The sequence below is a fragment of the Coenobita brevimanus genome, chromosome 92 (genome assembly GCF_032717465.1).
Source record: "Coenobita brevimanus isolate Jiangsu-jjx chromosome 92, ASM3271746v2, whole genome shotgun sequence".
In the NCBI taxonomy this organism is placed as follows: Eukaryota; Metazoa; Arthropoda; class Malacostraca; order Decapoda; family Coenobitidae; genus Coenobita; species Coenobita brevimanus.
In genome coordinates this window covers 6,239,075-6,262,174 of record NC_137045.1, presented here as the reverse complement: position 1 = coordinate 6,262,174, position 23,100 = coordinate 6,239,075, and the positions used below count along the sequence as shown (strand labels likewise).

At 44.1% G+C, this 23,100-nt stretch overlaps 1 protein-coding gene across 6 annotated transcripts in view; it reads right to left on the bottom strand.

Moving 5' to 3' along the window:
• Nucleotides 1–23,100, bottom strand: part of dnc (phosphodiesterase dunce) — a 405,280-nt gene that overhangs the window by 61,173 nt on the left and 321,007 nt on the right. For all 6 annotated transcript variants that reach the window (XM_080282056.1, XM_080282057.1, XM_080282058.1 and 3 more), the window contains one exon: nt 1,384–1,477. In XM_080282056.1, the coding sequence (XP_080138182.1) occupies nt 1,384–1,477 (94 nt within the window). The remainder of the gene's footprint in view (nt 1–1,383; nt 1,478–23,100) is intronic.

The following is a 23,100-nucleotide window of genomic DNA, read 5'->3' as shown; positions in this document are numbered from 1 at the left end:
ATTTCTATTCAACTCTCTCTCTCTCTCTCTCTCTCTCTAATTCTGCTTCATCCCTGCTATTTCTCTCCCCGCTCCTCCTGTTCCATTAATCTTTTAAATATTCATCCATAATAATATTGGGATTTCTTATATACAAAGTTGCATAATCATTCATCTAAAAATCATCTTCCTAACCCACTTTCCCACGACGAAAGTGGGTGTGTATACATCAAAAAATATATGACATTCTTAATAAACGAACCTTTCTTCCACACCCACAAAACAATCACATAAAAACGGCGAGCTGATGAGTATATTCCCCCGGCCAAAAATATGGAACAATAATAAACATTGGAAGTGGCAGAGGAGAAAACGAGAGTAAGGTCGGCTAAATATACGTGGAAAGCATTAGCAGGAGGCGCGGAATGTCTCGCCTTGGGTCTAATCCAGCCTTTTTGCCGGCGCCGATAGTTGTAAAGACGTGGGGCTGGGCTAATTATATAACTGAAGCGAAAAATAAGAAAAGGGAGAACTATATGAAGAAAAATAAAAAAAGGGGGAACTATATGAAGAGACATTCGCTTATTTTCACCGTAACCTTAATTTCTATCACTACGAGTATATGATTTAAAAATATGTAAGTAAAAAGACATGCTATAATCAGATTCATTCATCACTGCCGCTATTTTAATCCTACTTCCAGCATCATGAATCGCGTGGGTACAAAACAAAACTAAAAATGCTACAAGAATGGAAAAAGATACACGCATACCATTTTATCCCCACTTCCACTCAGAGGTATCAGTAAAAAAAAAAAGAAAAAAAAGAAAAACAAAAAAGGTTAATGGCCAATTTCACATTACCTCTTTCGCGTCGGAGGCTAGATTACCGTCGTACAGATTAATTAACCCACAGGAGACCACCCTACGTCCCTGTCGGCGTTTATGTGACAACCTCCCCCCGCCCACCGACACTTTTATATCCAGCGGCATTATTTCGATCCAAGACTTCAACCACCACCAGATTACCAAGGCGAACAGTGAATATATTTATCTAATAGAGAAATACACACACAGCTTAGCCTACAATACAGAAATAAACACACTGCATGGCCAAAAATAGAGAAATATAAATAAACACACAGTGGCCAAAAATGGAGAAAATACAGTAAATAAACATAGTGTGTGGACAGAAATGGAGAAATAAACACATTACATGGCCTAAATAGAGAAATAAACACACTGCATGGCCTAAAACACACTGCATGGCCTAAAATGAAGAAATAAACACAATGCATGACGTAAAACATAGATATAAACGCACTGCATGGGCTAAAATGGAGAAATATAAACACACTGCATGGCCTAAAAGGGAGAAATAAGTGCACTACAGGTATATACTTACCAAGGAAGGTCGTGCAGATATACTCAGAGATCTGGTTGCCTGATTTGCTGGATTCTGAGAAGTGGCTGAGTTCCTTGTTCAGCATCCTCTTGAACTGTGGGGGAAAAGAGAGGAAATGGTCAGACATGAGGTGAGACGGTGGCGAGGTTTCTGGTTCAGCATCCTACTGCACTACTGAGAGGAGAGGAGAGGAAGAATTGCTAAAAATGTGTCACGAAACAAGAGGTGTCCAACTTTCGTATTCAGCATCCTCTTGGCCTGCTGGAGAGAAGACAAGAAAGGGTAAAACAAAACAAGAAAAAAGAGGAAAGGAGAGAAAAGGAGAGGAGAAGAGAGGAAAGATGAGGCGAGAAATTGTTAGAAATGTATCAAGAAAGAAGAGGTATCCATGTTTTTTCCTCAGCATCCTCTTGACCTACTGAAGACATGAAAGGGCAAGACAAGACTAGAATAAAGACGAGACGGCAGGAGGAAGTGGTGGGAGAAATACTGTAACAAGAGGAATTACTGGGAGAAATTCTGTAACAGCAGGAATTAGTGGGAGAAACACTGTAAGAGCCAAGATATGACCAGGCTTGAGTTCCTGATTTGGCAACCTCTTAAAATACTAGGAAAAGGGGAAGAGGAAGTGGTTTGATATGGGGCAAGATGAGGAAAGAAGAGACCGTAAGTGGGGGTATGATGGACGAAAAGGAGGGGAGTAACGAGTGGGTGATTACTGGAAGGGAGAGAGTGATATCAGTGGAGATAGAGAGCGGAGGTGAAGAGGTACATGGATTGATAAAGGAGTTCTGAGAAGGATATAAATACTATGTCTATTTTCAAAGAAGCTTATGAGATGAAATGAAATAATATGGCTAGAGATTACGGCAGTGTTTTCCTATATGAATAAACAGAACCTACCATAGAGATTAACATGCTGAGAGTTAAGAATACTAAAATACATATGAATTCAGATGACAGTATACACAGAAAATGAGGTCCTCGTATGAAAGTGACATTAAAAGCTGATTCTGTATTTCAACGTTCGATCAGAAACCCAGACAGTAGAATCATGGCAAAAAAATAATAATCCCAAATACCTACAATACCAAGTAGATTAGTGTAATTATTTCGACGTTTTCTATTCTCAAACTAATACACAAAAAGGGAGGGGTGACTAATCCCTCTCCTGACGTGTTGCCGAGAGAGTGTCAAGAGGAGCAGTGGACGTGCGTACTGCGAAGCCAAGTGGTAAGTGTCCTGTGATCAAGTGGCTAGTACGGGAATGTGTGTGTGTGTGTGTGTGTGTGTGTGTGTGTGTGTGTGTGTGTGTGTGTGTGTGTGTGTGTGTGTGTGTGTGTGTGTGTGTGTGTGATACATACATAGAGAGAGAGAGAGAGAGAGAGAGAGAGAGAGAGAGAGAGAGAGAGAGAGACTGTCTGTATGGGAGGGGGGTATTCTACACTCCTCCGAAAATCAACTAAAACAAATCCTTCTTACGACAGGGAATCGATTTGACGCAAGTGATTCTCTATTCCTGACTCCCCAGACTACACGGCAACACACCCGGTGCCTGTGGTCTCCCCCGGCAGGTCACGCATGGGTCAAAGGTCGTGGTGGAAAGGTCAGTAATGTATAAAGCCAGCCACCTGCACCCCCAGCTGAACCACTCTCACTCCTAACCAACACTGTCCATCCACACAAACACACTTGCCCTGTCCTCGTTCTTTGCTTGTTATTTAGCTGTACTTTATATCCTACTCTTTATCTATTATTATTTTCCTTTTTATCCATATCTTACTTCTACTTCGCCTCTTTTGTTTCCTGTGTCTCTTCTTGTACTGCCAATATTGTGCTCTCTCCCCTTCACTTACTGTTTATTATTATATGTATTACTTTTTATTTACTTGTAAGTCTACTTCTTATCTATTAACTGAACTATGTATGCACTGCTTCCTGTCTACTATCATTATTTGCACTTCCTATCAGTTACTTCTTTATTAAAATTCCCTTGTGCTTCTTACCTTCAAAACCCAATCAATGTGAAGACAATTTTCCATGCCTTTTCATCTCAGTACACAATCTACCTATTCATTCACCTTTCAGTACATTCAATCATCTATGACATTTTATCCATTTATCTATCTACAGTATTTTATCCATCCATCCATTCTATTCTATCCATAGTTTCAGCCAATATCCTGAATAAGCTCTATATTCACCAACTGAGTCTTCGTATCCATCCATTCACCAATCAGCTCATCCACCCATCCAGTCCATCCATATTCATCCATTCACCGATCAACCCATCCATCTGTCCGGTCCTTCTATATCCATCCATTCATCGATCAACCCATCCACCTGTCCGGTCCATCTATCGCTTCATCCATAATCCGAACATCACATCCTGCACTCCGAATGGCCTTCCTACATCACACCTACATCCAACTTTCTTACATGCGGAGACTGACAGGACAGGGAGCAGGTCAGAGTTTGGGGTAGGTCATAGGGTCAGAGGTGTGTGTGTGTGTGTGTGTGTGTGTGTGTGTGTGTGTGTGTGTGTGTGTGTGTGTGTGTGTGTGTGAGAGAGAGAGAGAGAGAGAGAGAGAGAGAGAGAGAGAGAGAGAGAGAATACGAGTATCTGTGACATTCTCATCCACCTTTGGTTAGTGTCTCTCTCTCTCTCTCTCTCTCTCTAAAAACACACACACACACACACACACACACACACACACACACACACACACACACACACCACAAGGATGCAACAGACACAGTGCCGCCTCTAACAGCGTGCTCAAGTCGAAACTCAATACCCGATGTTATGATACGCCGGACACTCGTTCAGGGGGCCCGTGTGGAGGTGGGAGGGGATGGGGAAGGAGGGGATGGAGGAGGGAACAGATGGAGGAGGAGAGGATAGAGAAGAGAAATAGACAGGAGAGGAGGGTAGGGTAGGAGGGTAGGGTAGGAGGAGAGGAGGGGTGGATGGGGAAGGGATAGCAGGGGTGAGAGAAGGGATGGGCTGGAAAGGAGTATGATGGGAGAGAGGAGGGGTGTGAGGGGAAGGAAACTAGTGGAAGGGAAATAGCGAGGTGAGGGGAAAGGAAGGAAAGCGGATTGATTGGGGAAAACAGAGGGGGAAGGGATGAAGAGAAAGACGATATACATAACAATCGTGTTAGGGAAAAGGACTGGTTAATGTATTGGGTAAGGGATACAGAGAAAGGGGTAAAGGCAACAGAGGGATGAGAGGTTAGGGGTGAGAGGTAACAGAGATAAAGAGACTAGTATGAAAAGGAGAGGGTACATGGAACAGCTGGTACAAGTGGGATAAGGAATGGGCTGCAGCTGGGATGAGGGGTCAGGGATGAGGGACAGGGATGACAAGAGACGAGAGGCTGTACGGGGAAGGGTTGAGACAGAAATAGAAAGAAAAAAAAAAAAACGATCTAAGTATTTCTTGGTACAAAACAAGTGGAATGTTAATTAAAACTGACGGGAAACATGAGGTTCCGGAAAGCAGTTGGAAATGAATACCTCTGTTGGTTGAGGATGACGACAGTTGAAGTAGATGTGGGAGGCTTATGAAAAACGAACGAATTTCTTGGAGAGTGGAAGGGAATGTTGACTAAAAGTGACGGGAAACAGGATATAAAAAATGGTTGGAAGTGAATAGTTCTGTTGGCTGGGGATGACGACAGATGAAATGCACGTGGGAGGCATAGAGGGAAAATTTATGCCTAGAAAGCAACGGACGGATTGAAAGAATAAGATACTTTGACCTTAAGGAGGAGAGAAAACTCGACAGACTAGAAGTATTACAAGGAAAGATTAAAATGAAGGATGACCATTTCCTTGAGACGACAAACACAACATACAGTCACTTATTCAGCCTCCTATGACTCACTCGGCCGAATAAGAATCGTTTGACTAAGAATCGTTTGACTTTAGTTGAAATAAAACACTAGTGCCGACCCCAGAATAAGAGAGCTAATTCTGGGAAACCGTTGGAACGTAAGGAAAGAGGAATTAAGGAAAAGGAAAAATAAAAGTGAATAGGAGCAAAAAGTGACCGAAAAAGAAACAGGAAAAAAATATGAGAGGAAGCAACTGTCTGGATGTCAGTAAAAACAAGAGCAAGAAATGTGAGTGAGAGATGTGAAGTGGCAAGATTGTCAAGGGTGGAAGAGCAGGTAGTAAGATTATATCAATGAAAATTTATAGGTTAAGACTGACCAGGAGAAAAAGAGACATTAAGATGGGTATCTCTTGTTTCTGTACATTAGCCTCAGTTAATTTATTTATTCTCTTTATAATCATCACACGAGAAATAAAGAACAAAAGAGATGATCACTTAAAGTTTATGGAAGACAACACTGCAGAGGAGAAAAAGTGATATCAAGATGAGTAATTTTTTTTTTGTACGTTTCCAGATGTAGTACAAGGCCGTATTCCGAAACAATTATTGCCTTCTTGAACCGTCTTTGCATACACTAACATATTCTTACCGAAACATCTAATATTTTTGCTCAGAATTTTAAATTCTCAACCATAAATATGCAGTATGTAGTCATTTGTTCATCTTGAAAACGGGAATGTAATGGCGTACTGAAGCCTCATATTTCTGACAATCATATGTGAATCCTACATTGAAGGTAGTTTATCGTGTTTAGCCTTTCTGCCTCGCTGCTGAATGCACTATAGCGTGGGGTGCTGGCAAACATTGCTGTTCACGTCTTCCCTGTTAATGACTATCATAAAACTGGGATTTAGCAAACACAATCGGCGTTAGTAGCAAACCCCATGGTATATCAAAGATTTCACGCCACCCATATAAACTACATGATTTTGATATTATCTCAGAAGGACACATGATGTTAGTTTAGGGCAGGCGGCCAAGAAACAATCCTGGTGCAGGACTGCAGCAATGGATAGACAGTAATTAAACATTAATTTTGATGCTCCATTTAGCAGCATAAAGGATTTTTTTTTTTTTTTAAATCAACGCGACTGAAGTAGCTCTACTCGGCCATATCCTGCTTCCTCCGCAACCTTCTGTTCCATCCCACTCCTTCCTGTTACAGGTACAAGAAGGAGATAAAGGTGGCCCCGAGCAGTCAAAACCATCCTCACACGATCGTACCCTGAATCTTCCGCAATTATTCACTCAATTTCACTCTCCTTTATTCAACAGAGTTATGGCCGGAAGGCAGAGTAAGACCTAAATCAATTCCTACATCCAGCCATGTTTTCAGACACTGTACAACCCCCTACCCAGGCATTACCACACGACCCTACCCAAATCATTTGCAGTAATTCAGTCTACCTAGCACTGCCTGCAGTACGGTGAAAAATTGAAAAGTACAGTAGGACCACTAGCAATCTGTACAACTAATGAGAACTCCAGGAAAATGTACCTGGAATTAAGTATATGGCTTCATTTCACCCCATTTCCCTCTCTCTTAATTTTCCTTCCATCTCCATCCCACCTCCCTCTCCCAACCTTCCTTCCATCTCCATCCTTCCCTCTCACGCACAATCATTCCCTCCCCATCCCATCCCCCTGCCTTCTCCCATACAACTGAGAAATGTGAGTAAATGTGTCCCCGAGCAGCCCCCCAGCATCCGCCTCGAGCCCCCACCCCCTGTGCTAAGGCGGTGTATTGTCTCAGTATCAACCCCAGACGTGCCTTATCGCCTGAACAAGAGCGGGGGGAGTGTGAGGGGGGCAAACGCTGAGCAGGGACGGAGGATGGGGGGAAATGGAGGCGTAGTGGGGAGGATGGGGAGGGGGCAAGGGGGAGAATGGTAAAGATAAGAATGGGCAAGAACAGGTGGGAAGGAAGAGGGAACAGAGGTGAAATGAAATGAGAAGGAAAAGGTGAATGAAAAAAAAAAAAGGAAAGATAAATGAATGGAAAGAAGGAAGGAAGGAAGTATGACAGAGAGAGAGAGAGAGAGAGAGAGAGAGAGAGAGAGAGAGAGAGAGAGACGGACAGACAGTGTGTGTGTGTGTGTGTGTGTGTGTGTGTGTGTGTGTGTGTGTGTGTGTGTGTGTGTGTTTTACTCTTGAACACCTGCAATAATGACATCACGGCACAACATTTTCCTTCCCACAATTTCTCTTCCACATCACATGCATACTTGATGGGAGTCAGCGACCCAGTGCTGACGCCCTTTGAATAATCCACACGCCCACAAAAGGTCACCCGTCTCTCGCAAAAAATCCCTTGGCCCTGTCCTGTTTGGTTCCTCACGGGGGTCTGGCTATATACAGTGCTGTTAATTAACCCCTGTGCTGGAGTGGGATGCCTTCATGCGGTGGCACATATATAAGTGAGCGGCTCCAGTGACCGGCTGTACAAATGTCCCTCATCTCTCTCCATACCTCCCGAAAGGATTATATATAAGGCGTCCCGGGAGGAAAGGACAAATCTTTGGGAAATGATAAGTGAGGGAATTCTAAGCAAAAAAATACTATATGAACATGTACCTAAATCTCAATCATCACGGAGCTACAATTACTGATGACCTTATCGGCGAAAGTGGTCTTCTTCATAATTAGCCCACAAGGTCATCAGTAAGTGTAGCTCCGTAATGGTTCATATTTGGATACAAGCTCATACAGTATTTGTTGCTTAGAATTCTCCCACCTATCATTTCCCAAAGTTTTGTCCTTTCCTCCTGGGACACCCTGTATAATTCATTAGTTTGATCTACCTACCGCCTGAATATTTCATTATGCTTAGGAAAGCCATTTTGAACTGAAAGGGTTAGATTCAGCAGTTCATTTACTCGTTCACAAGAGACCTCCCCTAACCTGAATATAATAGCCTGGGACCAGGAAAAAAAAAAAAAACATGACGTACTCGACATGAATGGGTTAATTTCTTCACTGCGATGTTCATTTTTCTATTTTATTTACAATAAGAAGCCGGGTAACTGCATACTAAGCCATCTTTTGTATTTAATTCTTGAGATCTCAAGACTATACGATTCAGGTTTGGAGAGAGTTTTTCGACACGGTAAGGTTTGCTACTGTCTTCATTAAACACTACAGTAAACAGGAGGGGCCTCTCAAAAGCTGAATTAATCTGGAAGTAGCTGGCAAAAAAAGGTCATCGTAGGGAAGGAGTTAAATGTCGCTAAAATTTGTCTACAAGAAACCCGCCAGAATTTGCTTAAAGTTGCAATTATTTATTTATTTTTTTTTTTCTGTAACAACGAAACTCCGGCAGTGGATCGTGACTACTGAAGATCACTCAATAGTCCCGCCAACGCCCAACGACAAGCCGCAAGCAAAAGAATGGAAGGTGAGAAGAACTTACTATTTCTTATGAAGCGTAAATACGGGGCGGCTGGAGACGGGTGGGGGAAGGGGAGGGGGAGAAGGAGGGAGGGTGTAAAGGAAACAGAGAAATAAATAAGAAAGAGATGGAGAGAAGGGAGGGAAAGGAGAGAAGGAGGGGTAGGAGACAGAAGGTGTGGGAAGAAAAAGAGAAAAGGGGGAGAAGGAAGCAAAAGAGAGAGGAGGGAGGGAAGCAAAAGGAGGGAGGTAGGGAAAGAGGGAGAGAGGGGGGGAAGGACGGATAGTGGGGGGGAAGAGAAACAGGTACCATATTGTACATCATCACCCATCTATCTATCTGCCTGTCTGTCTGTCTCAATTCATCTCTAAACTGCCTGACCTCGAATCCTGGAAACCGTGAACTCAGCAATATGGAACTTCGGCATTTTTGTTCCTCCTCAGTAACGACCCCTTTCCCTCGACACTGCCCCAAGAACAAACCCCAAGTGTACGGGCCAAACAATAAGGCTGGCCACGGGATTTACTGATGCCATAAAAGCTAATAAGTGAATGTGTAGGAGCCGATAGCGAAATCTCCTAAACGTGCCGAGTCACCAAAACCACAGGGCATAAGGTCTTAGCGCTGATATACACACAATGGGGAAGAGGGGTGGGGAGGTGTATGGTGGGGTTGGGAGGTAGGGGAGGATGTAAGAGAAAGGAGGAGGACAAACTTGGTGGGGAGGGGGAGGATAAGAATGAGGAAGGAGGCAAGGGGGTCTGTATGGAGAGGACGAGAATGGAGACGACGAGAATCTGGGGGAAGACGAGAGAGGGGAAGGGGAGATGGGGAGGATGTACGGCGGTGGGGAGGAGGAGAACAAGAGTGGGGAGGGGGAGGACAAGACTGGGGAGGAGAAGTGGGGAGGAGAAGGAGGAAAAGAACAGGAAGGGGAGGACTTGAATAGGGAGGGGAGGGGGAGGGCGAGAGTGGGGAGGGGGAGGGCGAGAGTGGGGAGGGGGAGGGCGAGAGTGGGGACGGGGAGGACAAGAGTGGGGAGGAGGAGGACAAGAACAGGGAGGGAGAGAAAGACAGTGGTGGGAGGGGGAGGGAACAGGAATGGGGAGGGGGAGATAGGAGACGGTATATGGGAGAGAGGAAGAGGAAGGGGAAGAGTGAGGTGATGAGACGAGAGAGGGTCGGTCTGTGTGGAGGGGAGGGAGCTACGCAGTTACAATATGAGTTGGAGTAGAAGGATGGGGATGGAAGTAAGAAAGAGGGAGGGGAGAGGAGCAGGTAGGGGAGGGTGAGAGTAATGGTACTGGAGCCTATAGAAGGGGTGAAGAGGGGAAGGAGGGGAAGAGGGAGGTAGGGGAAGATATGAGTAAGTAGAAACTGGGGAGAGGGAGGGAGTACAGGCAGGGGAGGGTATAGAAATGAAGATGAATACAACGTAGAGGTAATGGGGAGGAGGGGGACAGGTAGGGGAGGGTAAAGAGGTGAGCGAGGGATAGGGAGACGAGGTTATCTGAAGCTGGTTACTACGCTGGCTTATTGGACTTGTCAATGGAGTAATTCGACACATATACGCTCTCTCACTCTCTCTCTCTCTCTCTCTCTCTCACACACACACACACACACGCACATAGAGACAATAATAAATACGCTCGCACGTGTGCCCGAGCATACACACAAACATAAACAAAGAAAAGCATTAACACACGCAAAAATATCCATATAACTACACAGTCCCCCAAAACATACACAAAGCAGTTACATACATACGTATATACATGCAAACATACACTAAACACATACAACACCTGTGCTCTCCATCCGCCGGTCTGTCTGCTTCTCGGCCTATCGATTCTATCTAGCTATCAATCTATCTCCCTTCCTCTTGTTACATACTTTCATTCTGGTCTCTCTCGTCCAACCATAAACCATGTTAGTAATCAGATCCCGGATATGCAACAGGCCAGAAACACGCCTCCTCTTGCTTTCAGACCAAGTGTAATGGCAAAAGCCAGACTTGTGGGAGGAATTAGCACTTTATGATTATTCAATTCTTGACATGCAGCTGTTTCTGGGACGTCTTTGTTTATATATAGCTATCTGTCCATCCTTCCAACACACCCATCAATATTTCAGTATCCTACGTTAACAGTACATAATTTTAGGAAAAGACGGTAACTATCTCCAGGCAATCAGCAGACAACATACTTCCTGGTAAATCACTGCACAGAAAAATCATAAAAACAGACGCAACAGTTTAGCAACAAGCCATTACCAGTTTGCCACACGACAAAGCACTTATGGCGGCAACAACACCAACGCCATTGCACGGGGATATTTTTTCATGTCAATATATGCGAAGCAAATGGGATGATATGTCAGAGGTGAGGCGCCCCAGGGACGCCGTACCATACCTGGAGTATTGCTGAGAAGACAAAGACGGCCGCCTCAAGCACCATGCCCAAGAGGGCGAGGGGAACGAAGGAGCAGAACATGTAGACGAAACTCATCCTCTCCTCCATGACGCAAACTTGAAGGCTTTGCCGTAACTTCCCGCGTCGCACACTGATGCTGGCCAGAGTGCTCAGCCTCCACCTTGAGTTATTCACACTCATGTGTTCAGGCTCTTGCTGCTGCAGATATGAGCAATGCCTTTCCAGGGCGCAGTTCCTCTCTTTACGCCTCTGGGTTACGAATAATCAGCTGCTGCACTGAGTGTTAAAGTTGTCAGTGAGGTGAGGCCCTCAGGAGCCAACCTATGAATGGAGTGAAGTACCACCGGCGTACCGCAGGACCGTCTGGTACCCAGCGTGAACTGGTGGCAGGAAGGGAATGTGATCCACTGTGTGAAGTGTCGAGCCTCTCAACCATTACCTTCGTCTCCGTCCTGTTCCTTTACACTGCTTCTCACGGGACGCACAGAATCGCTGCCAAGTGTCACTGATGACCCACATTCATTAACAGTTCTGCTCATACAAAAACCACTGTTTGTCACTTGGAAACATGATGACAGCGGACCGGCAGTAGCCTTGAGCTCAATCCTTGAGTATTGTTGTTATAACGGAAAAATGTTAAGAAAGGCGCGACCCAAGAAAACAATGTATTATGTCTGTCACTCAGGTGTCACCTGGCGAGGGTCACGCTACCCTACACACACACTAATAAATGTCCTCGTTACTCCTGAGAAAACACACTCAAGTACTGCCCATGTCTTCTCGCACTACGCGACACAAGTCCACTGCAGTGTAACACGCTGGTGTTGTCACCAGGAACAGCAGACACGTGGAGCTGGAGCCTGGCGTGTGCGAGGGCAGGGCTGCACTGACTAAGCTAAGCCACACTACGACTACCAGCCTCGCTCACAGTTGGCCCGCCCATCTGTGTGTGTGTGTATGTGCGTGTGTGTATGACTAGGCACGGGCAACCCTCAAACTCTACGCTGTTCCCTCAACACAAGCCACGCTATTAATAAACCCTCCACGTTACATCACTGCCAACAAAAGCTGTCGACTAGGTTCGATATTCCTAGAACAATAACTCCAGCAGCTTGGCTCAACGTCAGCCCAACATCCAGCAGCATCTGCTTTACTATCTAAGGAGTTCTTCAAGACTACGCCACAACAACCAGCTTCCCGTTACCCTCAGCCCACACTGATGACTCATAGGATGTCATACCATTAAATTCATTTTTTTTTTTTTTAACAAAGACAAGGAGAGGAAAGTGCATTCTTCCTCCGTTGGGTTTTTTGTTTGTGAAAAACAAATACCAGAAACCAAGTCATATAACTGATCAAAACCATAACTGTTACTTTTTCCTCTTAACCCTTACTAAAACATGATGGGGGGGGAAGGGGTCACACATCACCCTTGACCCGGTGCACGGTGTTTGTGTTTGCTTAAGGCTTCATCTCGAGCGTGTTTATAAAGTGGGTGTGCGAGGCGATTAGCGACTGGCGAGCGTGCCTAGAAAAGCAGACGTTGTTATGACTTCCCGAGGCATCGACACAAAGGTATTTATAAGCCACGGTGCCCCAGCTTCTCCTCCTCCTCCTCCACCACCGTCTGTCATCTGTGCCCTACATCCTTCATTCTTTCCCTCTCTCACATAACTGCTGGCAGACTCACACTCTGTTGTCTTCTTACCATTTCAGTTCAGCCTAGTACTCGCACCAATACTGCTCTGCTACTGTTTTTCTTTCATTCGTTTACAGCACTGATTTTCTTTCTTAAAATTTCTCTCGTCTCTCTTATTGAAACCTATTACTTTCTATTATACTCATTTTCTCTCCTTATCTCCTTCTAACAATCTCCTCCAACCCCTTTCATTCAACCCAGTACTCTCGAAAGTTGTACTATACTCCCTCTTTCTTCCTATTTACCCTTTATTTTTTTCTTACAATCAACTTCCATCTGCTTTAGTACAACCTGGTGTTCCGAACAATACTTTTTTCTTCCTTCTTTTTTACTCTTTCAACCAACAATATTACCTATCTATCTTTTCTTTTTCTTTCCTTTTTTTCTTCTTCCTTACAATATCTGGAGCCATTTTAGTACAATCGGCTGTTTTTAATAAGGGATCCTCCCATTCCCCAGCAGTCTGTGTACGTTGCAAAGACGACTAACACAATTTTAGCATTCGTACTCCAAACTTGTACAACCTGCTGACCTCAAAAGCACTCCCCACCCTACTGAGATCTAATCAGCTGTTAGTTAAGAGTCACATCACCACCTTACACTCCTTTACTGGACCTCCCTTCTTTTGACATCTCTTATGCATTCATCGTTCCATTTACGTCATGGTTTTACGCTTGTTATTCATCACCACCTTTCACGCTTGACTGGACCTCTCTTCTTATTACGTCTCTTATTCGTTCATCGTTCCACCTGGGTCACTGTTTTACATTTGTTATCCATCTATCTCACCCCTGCACTTGAGTCACTTCATCATTTTACTCTAAATTCATTGGATCACCCTTCTTTCACCATCATCATCTCAGATTTTTAATCTTTCTGTTTTATATTCACGGCATTTTATATTCCATACTGAAGCACTTCCCTCGTGCTTTCTTCATTATACATTTTCCACTCATTAATGTACACGGCTTTTTTTTTTCACTCACATATTCTTCTTCATTCATCTGCATTCCCATCATCATTGTCCAATCTTATTCACCCATCTTTTTTCATGCCATCATTAGGGTTACAGATCTTACTCAATTTCCTTTCCTTCCAACATTCACACATTCTTCTCATTCATTCATATCTCCATTCCCGGCATCATTTTGCATTCTTATTCACCCATTTTTTTTCATGCCATCAGTTTAGGCCACATATCTTGCTCAGTTTACCTTTCCTTCCATCATCATCATATCCATCTACACTCATCCACCTCTTTTACAGCCTCGTCCTATATGATGCCCTTTTTTAGAACTCCTCCATAGCATTCTTAATCCGCTCCATTCGCTGACCTCATTTTAAATTTACTTTTGCCACCTCCGGGCGATATTTATTCGACCAAGGAAATATCTGACATAATGAAGGGTTTATTGAAGAATGAAATTAGTTAACTCCCTCCATTTCATGAAGTCTCCACTTAAGAAAACAGTCGGAGGGCAACAAGAACGAAAATATAAAAGCAAAGTTAGTGAAAGGGCCAAGCTTCCAGAAACATCCGTCCTTCTATCTCCTAGTTCTATCTCATGTCCCTTTTTAGGCCTCTTCTATCATCCTCAAAACATCCTTAAATCAAAGCCCCATCCGCCTTATTCTCAGTATTCTTTAGTATTCTCAGCCCGTCGAATTCTGGGTACTGTGCTGTGACAAAATTATATTATCTCTGCTTTATGTTCTTCCCTTGTGTGTCAACCCTCTTCACTGAGACAGGTTTTCCCGAAGCTGGGCAAACTTGTCTTCCGGTAGAGAGAGAGAGAGAGAGAGAGAGAGAGAGAGAGAGAGAGAGAGAGAGAGAGAGAGAGAGAGAGAGAGAGTGTGTGTGTGTGTGTGTACACGGTTAAAGGAGCAAGTTGCAACCATTTCACTAGACTCCTTCTCCGTATTTTGTTAAATCGTCTGCATATAAGAATAAAAAATAATATGTGGCGTAAAAAAGGAGATACAAATGACATCCACGTATTCAAGGGAAAAATTAAACATGAATCTCGCTTACTCATATTATTATCTTTTTTTACCTGATATAAAGCCAGGGCAGTGGTGAAAAAAAAAAAGCAAAATTTTAATAAAGATGGCGTCGTGAGGCTGAACACACACACACACACACACACACACACACACACACAAACGCAGCAGCAAAAATAAAAGTGCTCAAGGTGAAGAGTCATCATTAGGGTGGGAAGAGAGGGGTGACTAATATTTCTTGGCAGTGTTTGTTTCCTTCCCTAAACTCAGTGGGCAGGAAGTACCGATGCCTTCACTGTTCTCGGTAGTCTCTCCCTCTCTCTCGCTTGCTTCCTGGTTCGACCTTGGTGACAGCAAAGTTTAATTATTTATGACCGTAAACTGAGACTACCACAGAACAAAGATATACTGCAATTTCATCTGTCACGCAGACACAAAATACTGCGGCTTATTTCACGCAACCACACAAGCGCACACGCAAATATGAATGACGTTTCGAAATACGCACTTACGCACATGACAAGGCCGCACGTACACACACAAGCACACGCACACGTAATGAAGTACCACATACGCACAGGAGACAAGTACTCCCATCACTGAATATTTTAGTCACGGTATTTCCAGCGAAAGAGATGCAACCACCACTATCCTCTTTCAGCCCTCTCCCTCTCCCCTTCCCTTCCCTTTCCCCTTCCCTCCCCTCCCCATCCTCTGGCTAATATTACATCCCTAAACGTTCGCTCTCCACCAAAATCCCCAACTCTCCACACCCTCCCTCCCATCCCAATGCTCTATGTACTCTCAACTTCCCATTCGCCCATCCCCTACCCAACAACTCTATCTCCCACCAGTCCCCCACACCCTTCTCCTCTACCCACCCCTCAGACCAAATCCCCCATTTTACCCCAACCCCCTTTCTTCTTCTCCACCACCATCCTCCCTAACCTGTCAACTCACTGCTTCACCCCTCTATGAGTCAATCCCAGATCAACACCCTACTTTCCTGCACGCCCTCTCCCCTCCTCCAATCCCTTCCATCAATATCCGCCCACCATTCCCTTACGTACTTCCCCACCATCCTTTCTATTCTCCTGACTTCCCATTCCCCATGCAAACCTATCCCTGATTAGTTGCACACTTTTGTTCTTTTCTTCTTCACCTACCCCTCAGGCCTAAATCCTACCCCCACCATCCCTTCCGTAATTCCCCAATATACTTCTCCTTCCTTCTGATCTCCCAATCTTCCCTCAAATCTATCTCTGACCATCCCCACACACCCCTAAAGGTTCCCTCTTCAACACTCATCCCTTAGGCAAAAATCCCCCATCCCACAACCCACGTCCTTCCCCATTATCCTCTCTAGTCTCTTATCCGTCCCACTCATCATCTACATATTTATCCCCCACCATCTCTTGAATTTCCGCATGTTCCCTCTCTGTCGTCCCTCTCTCAGGCCAAACACCCCTTATGTCTTTCTCAAGCATATTTTCTGCCCTCTTAACCCGCCCCCCCCCACACGTCTATCCTTAGCCTGTCCCTCACTCCTCTTCCCCATGTCCTCTCCGATATTCTCCCATTAAACCGTTTCTTCCCCAGCTAACCTACTCCACTTTCCTTTCATCCAACCTCACACATCCCAATTTTCATTCCTGTCCCTTTAAGACTTCCCCTCTCATCATCTTGTCTCTCGCTTCTCCCCAACCAGCTTACCTCATTCTCCTTTCCTCTAACCCCACACATTCCAGTCCCCACTCCTTATTCAGTAGCCGTCCCACTCATTCTCGCATCCTACTTCCTTTCCCGATAGACCTTTCCACAACCAGCAACTCCTCCACCCTCCTTGTCCTTCCGCCTCCACCATCAATACCTGAGAATACTTGCACTCTGAGTCACATGTCCCTCTGCCACTAATCCATGCACCTCTTCCCCTCCCGCCTCACCCTCGCACCCCCCTCCCACCTCACTCATGTTTTCCTTTGTACTCCGCTTTTCTTCGTACTCCCAGTAAGTCCCATCCACCCTTCCCACCCCACTCATAAACTTCTCCCATTTTACTCATGCCCCAGCTCACCCATTCCCCGTCCCTACCTTCCTTCAGCCCTCCCAGTCCACCCATGTCCCTTCTCTCACCTTACCTACGTCCCCTTCCCCTCATTCCTGCCCTCTCCTCTCCCTTCTTCCACCTCACCCATGCCCCTACTTCACTTACCCATGCCCCCAATACCTTACACACATGATGACTCTTCATGCCCTTGTCACTGCCACTACTTTCCAATACTGCTCTCAACCTACCAATTCTTTAGTTGTCCTCCTACGCCAAATGTACGTCTCTTAAAAAGCTTACCATTACCTCCTTTGGGCCACAATTATTTACAATGCATTTCAGATAATAATGGTGATGGCTTTTAATGGAGATATTCCTAACCCCCTTCATTACGATAGGTCTCTCCCATTTTTTGGCCAATCTCTGTACCACTGCACTTCAAATATTTATTATTTCAGCCATATGACGTGTTTTACTGTCTTGTTACCTACTGTCGACCTTATTCAGTTTTGGGAAGATTCAGTGTAATATAGGCGTATATGATGATTATACCTAACTTCTCCAGGTGACGTCTTTCCAAGGCTGAATAAAACTGTTCACAAATAACAAACATAAAAATGAATAATATGTCATGGAGATGGTTAACCGAGATTTTCTAACTCTTGAATACGAGCGGTTTTCCCTGGGCTAAATACACTCGCCAGAAGGTAGCCATAATAGGATATAATTAGAGACGTCATGCTACTGAAGAACGTAAATCTAAAAACAGTTGTGCCAAAGTTAATACAAGACTCCAAGGAATCTAATTCCTTCGTGTTCCTTTCTTTTAATAACTTCTCAAGCAAGTGTGAAACTACTCTCAGCACCTCTGCTAGCTATTTTTGTCAAAAGTAATTTCGCTAAATCAAACCGCCCTTCCTAATTTCGACACCTCAGTCTGTTATATTTAACAATTCCCCTAAATCAAATTATCCTTCTTACTCTCAGTGCCACAGTATGCTATTTTTATCAGTCATTCCACCCCTCTACTTATATTCCACTCTGTTCAACATTACGTGCTTGCCAAGGTCAGAAAGCCAGTACCTGCACCGTTAAAGTTCTCACTGCCAAAGGAGTCTGTCTATATGCCATCCATTAGCAATATACCGGTAACTCCTGCCAACGTCTTTCTTGGCATTACAAAATTTCAGCAGCCAATTTCATCCACATTACAACCACCCACAAAGGTATTAATGAACTCTCTTCCTCACATGAATCTCTTTTATATAAACCACATTTCCTGACCCTAATTAAAAAAAAAAAAAAAAAAAAATCGATGAGGGTGCAGCGTCGAGCTCAGGAAGTCTACGCTCGCAACTTACAAGATTTCAGCTCCCTCGCCTGGCTAATAGGGAGGGAGGGGTTAATCTTTGCACTATACTTACGTCTTTATTTCTTCCCTACCTACAGACGATACTGTTAAGAGAAAGGGTGACTTTTCGAACTGGAAGGGGCTTTATATATGGCGATTACTAATCCCTTCGCTATAATGGTGTTCTAATTTGAACAAAATCATTTGGTAGCAACAGGAGTTAAAAAAAAAAAAAAAAAGTCCTCGTATTGAAGCAATCAGGAAAGGGATGTAGGTGGAGCAAAGGGAGTACAGGGGAACATGACTCCTTTACTCTCTTCATTCCGATGACGGATTTATTTTACTTCTTGCTACTTTCAGAGGTTTCCTTAAAAAACAAACAAAAAACTTGGGAGAGACTTTTCGAAGTGGATGGATCAGGTATAACTTTCGTGAACCACACCTCTCGCAAAATGAATTAGATCGACTGGAGGCATTGAGAATATACTAAGAAATTAATCAAGTTTTCGTATTCAAGGTGATAATGAAGCTGTTGAAGATATGAGCTTGAGTTGGAATTGCCCAGCCCCGTTCGTCGTGCATAAACCTATCGATTTCCATAACATTCATCCACCCATAAATTCTAAACTTTTAACCTTACCATTCATTATGCCGAACTCTTTCATCACACTAGTCCCTCCTCTTACACAACACTTCCCACCACCCATCTGCACAACACCCATCCCCTTTAATCAACATTACCTTTAAATTTCCTGCGCCATTCTGCATCATAAACTCCCTGTCTCACCTAAACCCCACTTCAATCTTCTCAACACGTCCACGTCACAGGCACCTATTTCATTACTCCATCTCTACATCATACTCACTTTCTCATCTAAACCCTACTTCAATCTTCTCAACCCATCAATATCACAGGCATTTATCACTCCCATCTCCATATCACACTCCCTTTCTCGCCTAATCCCTTTTTTCCATCTTTTCAACCCAACTACATCACAAACACTCATTTTAACACTCCCATCTCTACACTCCCTTCCTCACCTAAAACCTAGCTTCATTCTTTTTAATCATCCACATCAAAAACATCCACTTCATTCCCATCTCTGCATTACCCTCCATTTCTCACCTAATCCCAATCAATATCACAACCACACATTGCATCACTCCCTCTCTCCATTACATTATCCAACTCGACAAACACCCCTTTCACCACAACAACCTTTAACGTCCTCACCAATCTGCCACTGCCAACCCCTTTCAACATAAACAGTCCCTTCATCACATCATCAGTTTTAATCTTGAATTCTCCATCTCATTTTCTTTTTTCATTACCGACATTCACCTGCTTCCCGTCTATCTGTCATACTTTCATCGCATTTTCTATCTACATTACTCGCTGCAATAGCCTACATTATTCGTTTTAATTTCAACTCTTCCATCTATCTCACTTTTATTCTTTTCCACTACAACCTTCCATCACAGCCACTTTTATCACACTACTTACTTTCCTCTCTACATCACAACCCTCTCATATCCACATCTTTACCCCTTAAACGTCCCTGCTCATGTCTACCATCGCCTCCTCATCTCCTTTACCTTTCCTCATCACAACTATCCCCGCCCATCTCCTCCAAAATACCTCACAGACATCCCTTTACCCTTAACACATCCCTGTGACCCTGTCACAAGTACTTCTCTCTCTTTTATTTCATCAACTTCCCCTACAGCAACCTCTTTATTGTATAACATCCGTTTCTCCACCAATGTCCACCACATTTAACACATCTCATCAAAATTACCCCACTACACTCTTCCACCAATCTTGCCCACCATCGCCCTCTTCACATCCCTAGCACAGCAGCCACTCAATTACTCTTCACACCCTTCCACCACCACCACTACCACCATCCATCCATCCATCCATCCTTACCATCACCACCACCGTCTCTTTCGTCACCCCAACCTTTACACCATTGAACGTCCGGCACCCCAGCGGAAGTCCACCCTGTAGAAGTTAGGCATACAAGGACGACCATGATTTTTTTTCCTCCCCCCTTCCCCCCTTCTCTCTCTCTCTCTCTCTCTCATTAGAAGAAGAATCGTGTTTTTTATAATGACGAAGGTGTTTAAAAAAACCGGATAAACATGAATATGAACTAGTAATCCCCCCCCCTCTCTCTCTCTCTCTCGTTTTCGCCGCGTCCACTAGTTCTGACGTCATAGCCTTGCAACACAGACGGGTTCCATCCAGGCAGGTCCTCCTCGCCTCTCACTTGCCTTCCTCCCTTCCTCCCTCCCTCCATCACTTCCTCCTCTCATTTATCTTTTCATGCGTCTTATTATTTGCATTACTCTTTGTTCTTTTACTTCGCCTTTTCATGCGTCTCACTGTTCATTCTTTCACTACATATTTCACAACTTCTTTCTTCCAGTCTCATCAGCTTCGGTGTTTGCTCGTTCACTTTTTTATACCATCTTTTCATTCATTCTCTGTTTTTTATAAGTCACGATTTTGTCTCTCTCAATATTTCCGTTTACCTTTTTTTATGTAATTCTTTTTCACATCTCTCTCATCTATATGCTTCTCCTTTACACTCTATTCCTACCTGTGCAGTCTTCTACGTTCTTTCCTTCCCCCCCTCTCATTCCCTTTACATTTCTCCCACTCCTTTTATTCATTTTCATCTCTCTTTCAGCCTAAAACAGTGTTTCCTATTCATTTCTTTCCCTTCCTTAATTTCCATTCACACACTTTTTCCTTCCATCTGTTTTCTGTCCAGATCTCTCTTTCTCCCTCAGAGATTCCAAGTTCTTTTCCTTCTCCATTCATTATTCTTTTCCTATCATTCACTATTTTCAGTCACACAGGAACTTGCACACACTAGTTTAAGTACTCAGCATTTAAACACAATACAGATACATCCAGTAGCAATGTATCTAGACATTTTTCAGAACAGACATTCAACATCCAAAGTCTCTCTAAACCTTCACATTCAAACGCAACATGGAACCAGCCGGCATCCGATTATTATATCTAGGCAATCCACATTTCGACATTCCGCAGTACAGACACAACATCCACAGCCTCGGACATTACACACGAAAGCTAAAACAGAAAACATCCAACATCCCACTACCAGCCAACAAACTGGACATATCCTCTGGTCTCAAGACAGTCAGTAGGTAAGCAATATTCCAAAGCTTAAACTCTGGAAGGTCAATATTCTTCAAGCAATATCTCCAAACACGCCATATCAAAACTTATAATCATCAAAATATCCAGCATTCCGCAGTCCAGGCTGCATGACATATGCTCTCTCTCATTTCAAGACACACACACACACACACACACACACACACACACACACACACAGAGGCAGCGATCTCCAAGCGCCATCTCTGGACATAAAGTATTTAAATACAATATCTAACCAACCACTAACTCAACACTAAATCCAGGCATTCCACACCCAGACACTACCTCCGGACATACCACGTCAAAGAATAAAAACATCGAAACATCCAGCATCCCCCCAGCCAGCCAGCAGCAAACACGGTCGCACCCTCTGACTCACTCTTCAAAGGGCGTCACTCCTTTAACCTCGTCGACAGCCTCTCCAAATATGAGGGTAAATTGCCCGTGCACCGTCCACCCCACCCTTATACGTCCACCAGATCCCACACCTTCCAGCAACGACACCACTCACTCCAAAACCACACGTGTCTGAAGTGGCGCTCCATGGCCACTTTCCCCTCTAATTCACTGCTATTTCTTTTATTCCTCATGGCAGTAGTTTAGATGCTCGATAGTGGGGACGTTTTTTATGCTGTATTTTATTCTTGCTACTGCCTGATGGTCTGAGTGTTAGAAGATGTCTCTGCTAACTCTATCAGTACCAGGATGTCTTTTATACTAAGTTCTTGCTACCGCTAAATAAATTTACGCAGCACTAAAGAAACTTTAGACGTCACTGCCAAATCATCATTTCCTTTTTCAGCAGAGGTGAGACTTCAGATACGGCAGAGGATAATATAACATGCTAATGATTACATTCATCAAAATTCCTCTTTTCTTTATCAACACAAAAACGTCACTCACAATGCTGCGTTCTTGTCCCAACTGCCTTCCTTCCGATCCAAACAGATGAAAGTGTTGACATTTCCGAGAGACGGGATTGAAGTGTGGCCTAAACCAATAACGTCAGTGCTGGAAACCTATTATGTAGTGGCAAAAGTGGGCAACGCTATCAGCCGAACCACTCAAAAACTAATCTGATCCGATCTCTTGACCTGTTGAATGACACTGTGGGTGCTGATCTCCTCTGGACACTTATACGTCTTCTTACATTTCAGTAATGTCATTGACAGACGACTTTATTTTTCTTAGAAGCAGCCGCGAATACCGAAGCGGTTCATGAAGACTTTCTGACCCCTTCATTATGAGAGGGGAGTCTTTCCTAAGCCAACTAAAATCGTCTACTGGCAACGGGAACAAACTAAAATGAGATGTTCCTGCAGTGCATGGGATCACCGTGGTTGTCTGGGTTCGAGTACATTCAGGGGCAGCAGTTCGCCTATTGTTCCGCTGCGTCTACTTCACATTCATGGAACATCTGTCACTTTCCTCCCGGACGCATATCAGCGAGGACCATCTATGGGCAGAGAAACATACCAAGCCCCTCTCATTTTCGGAATATTGATCAGCGGAGGACAGAGAGTAGATGATGAGGTGCAATACTCGCATTAGGCTGGCTTTTGTCCTTCACTGTACTTTTGCGTAGTGTGCAGAAGGAAACAAACCTATACGAGTATTTCTTGTACAATGGCCTAAGGAGGGAGGTGGGGGGGGGGTGAGGCTGATATTATGCCACACTCTTTAGGCCATATTCATAGAG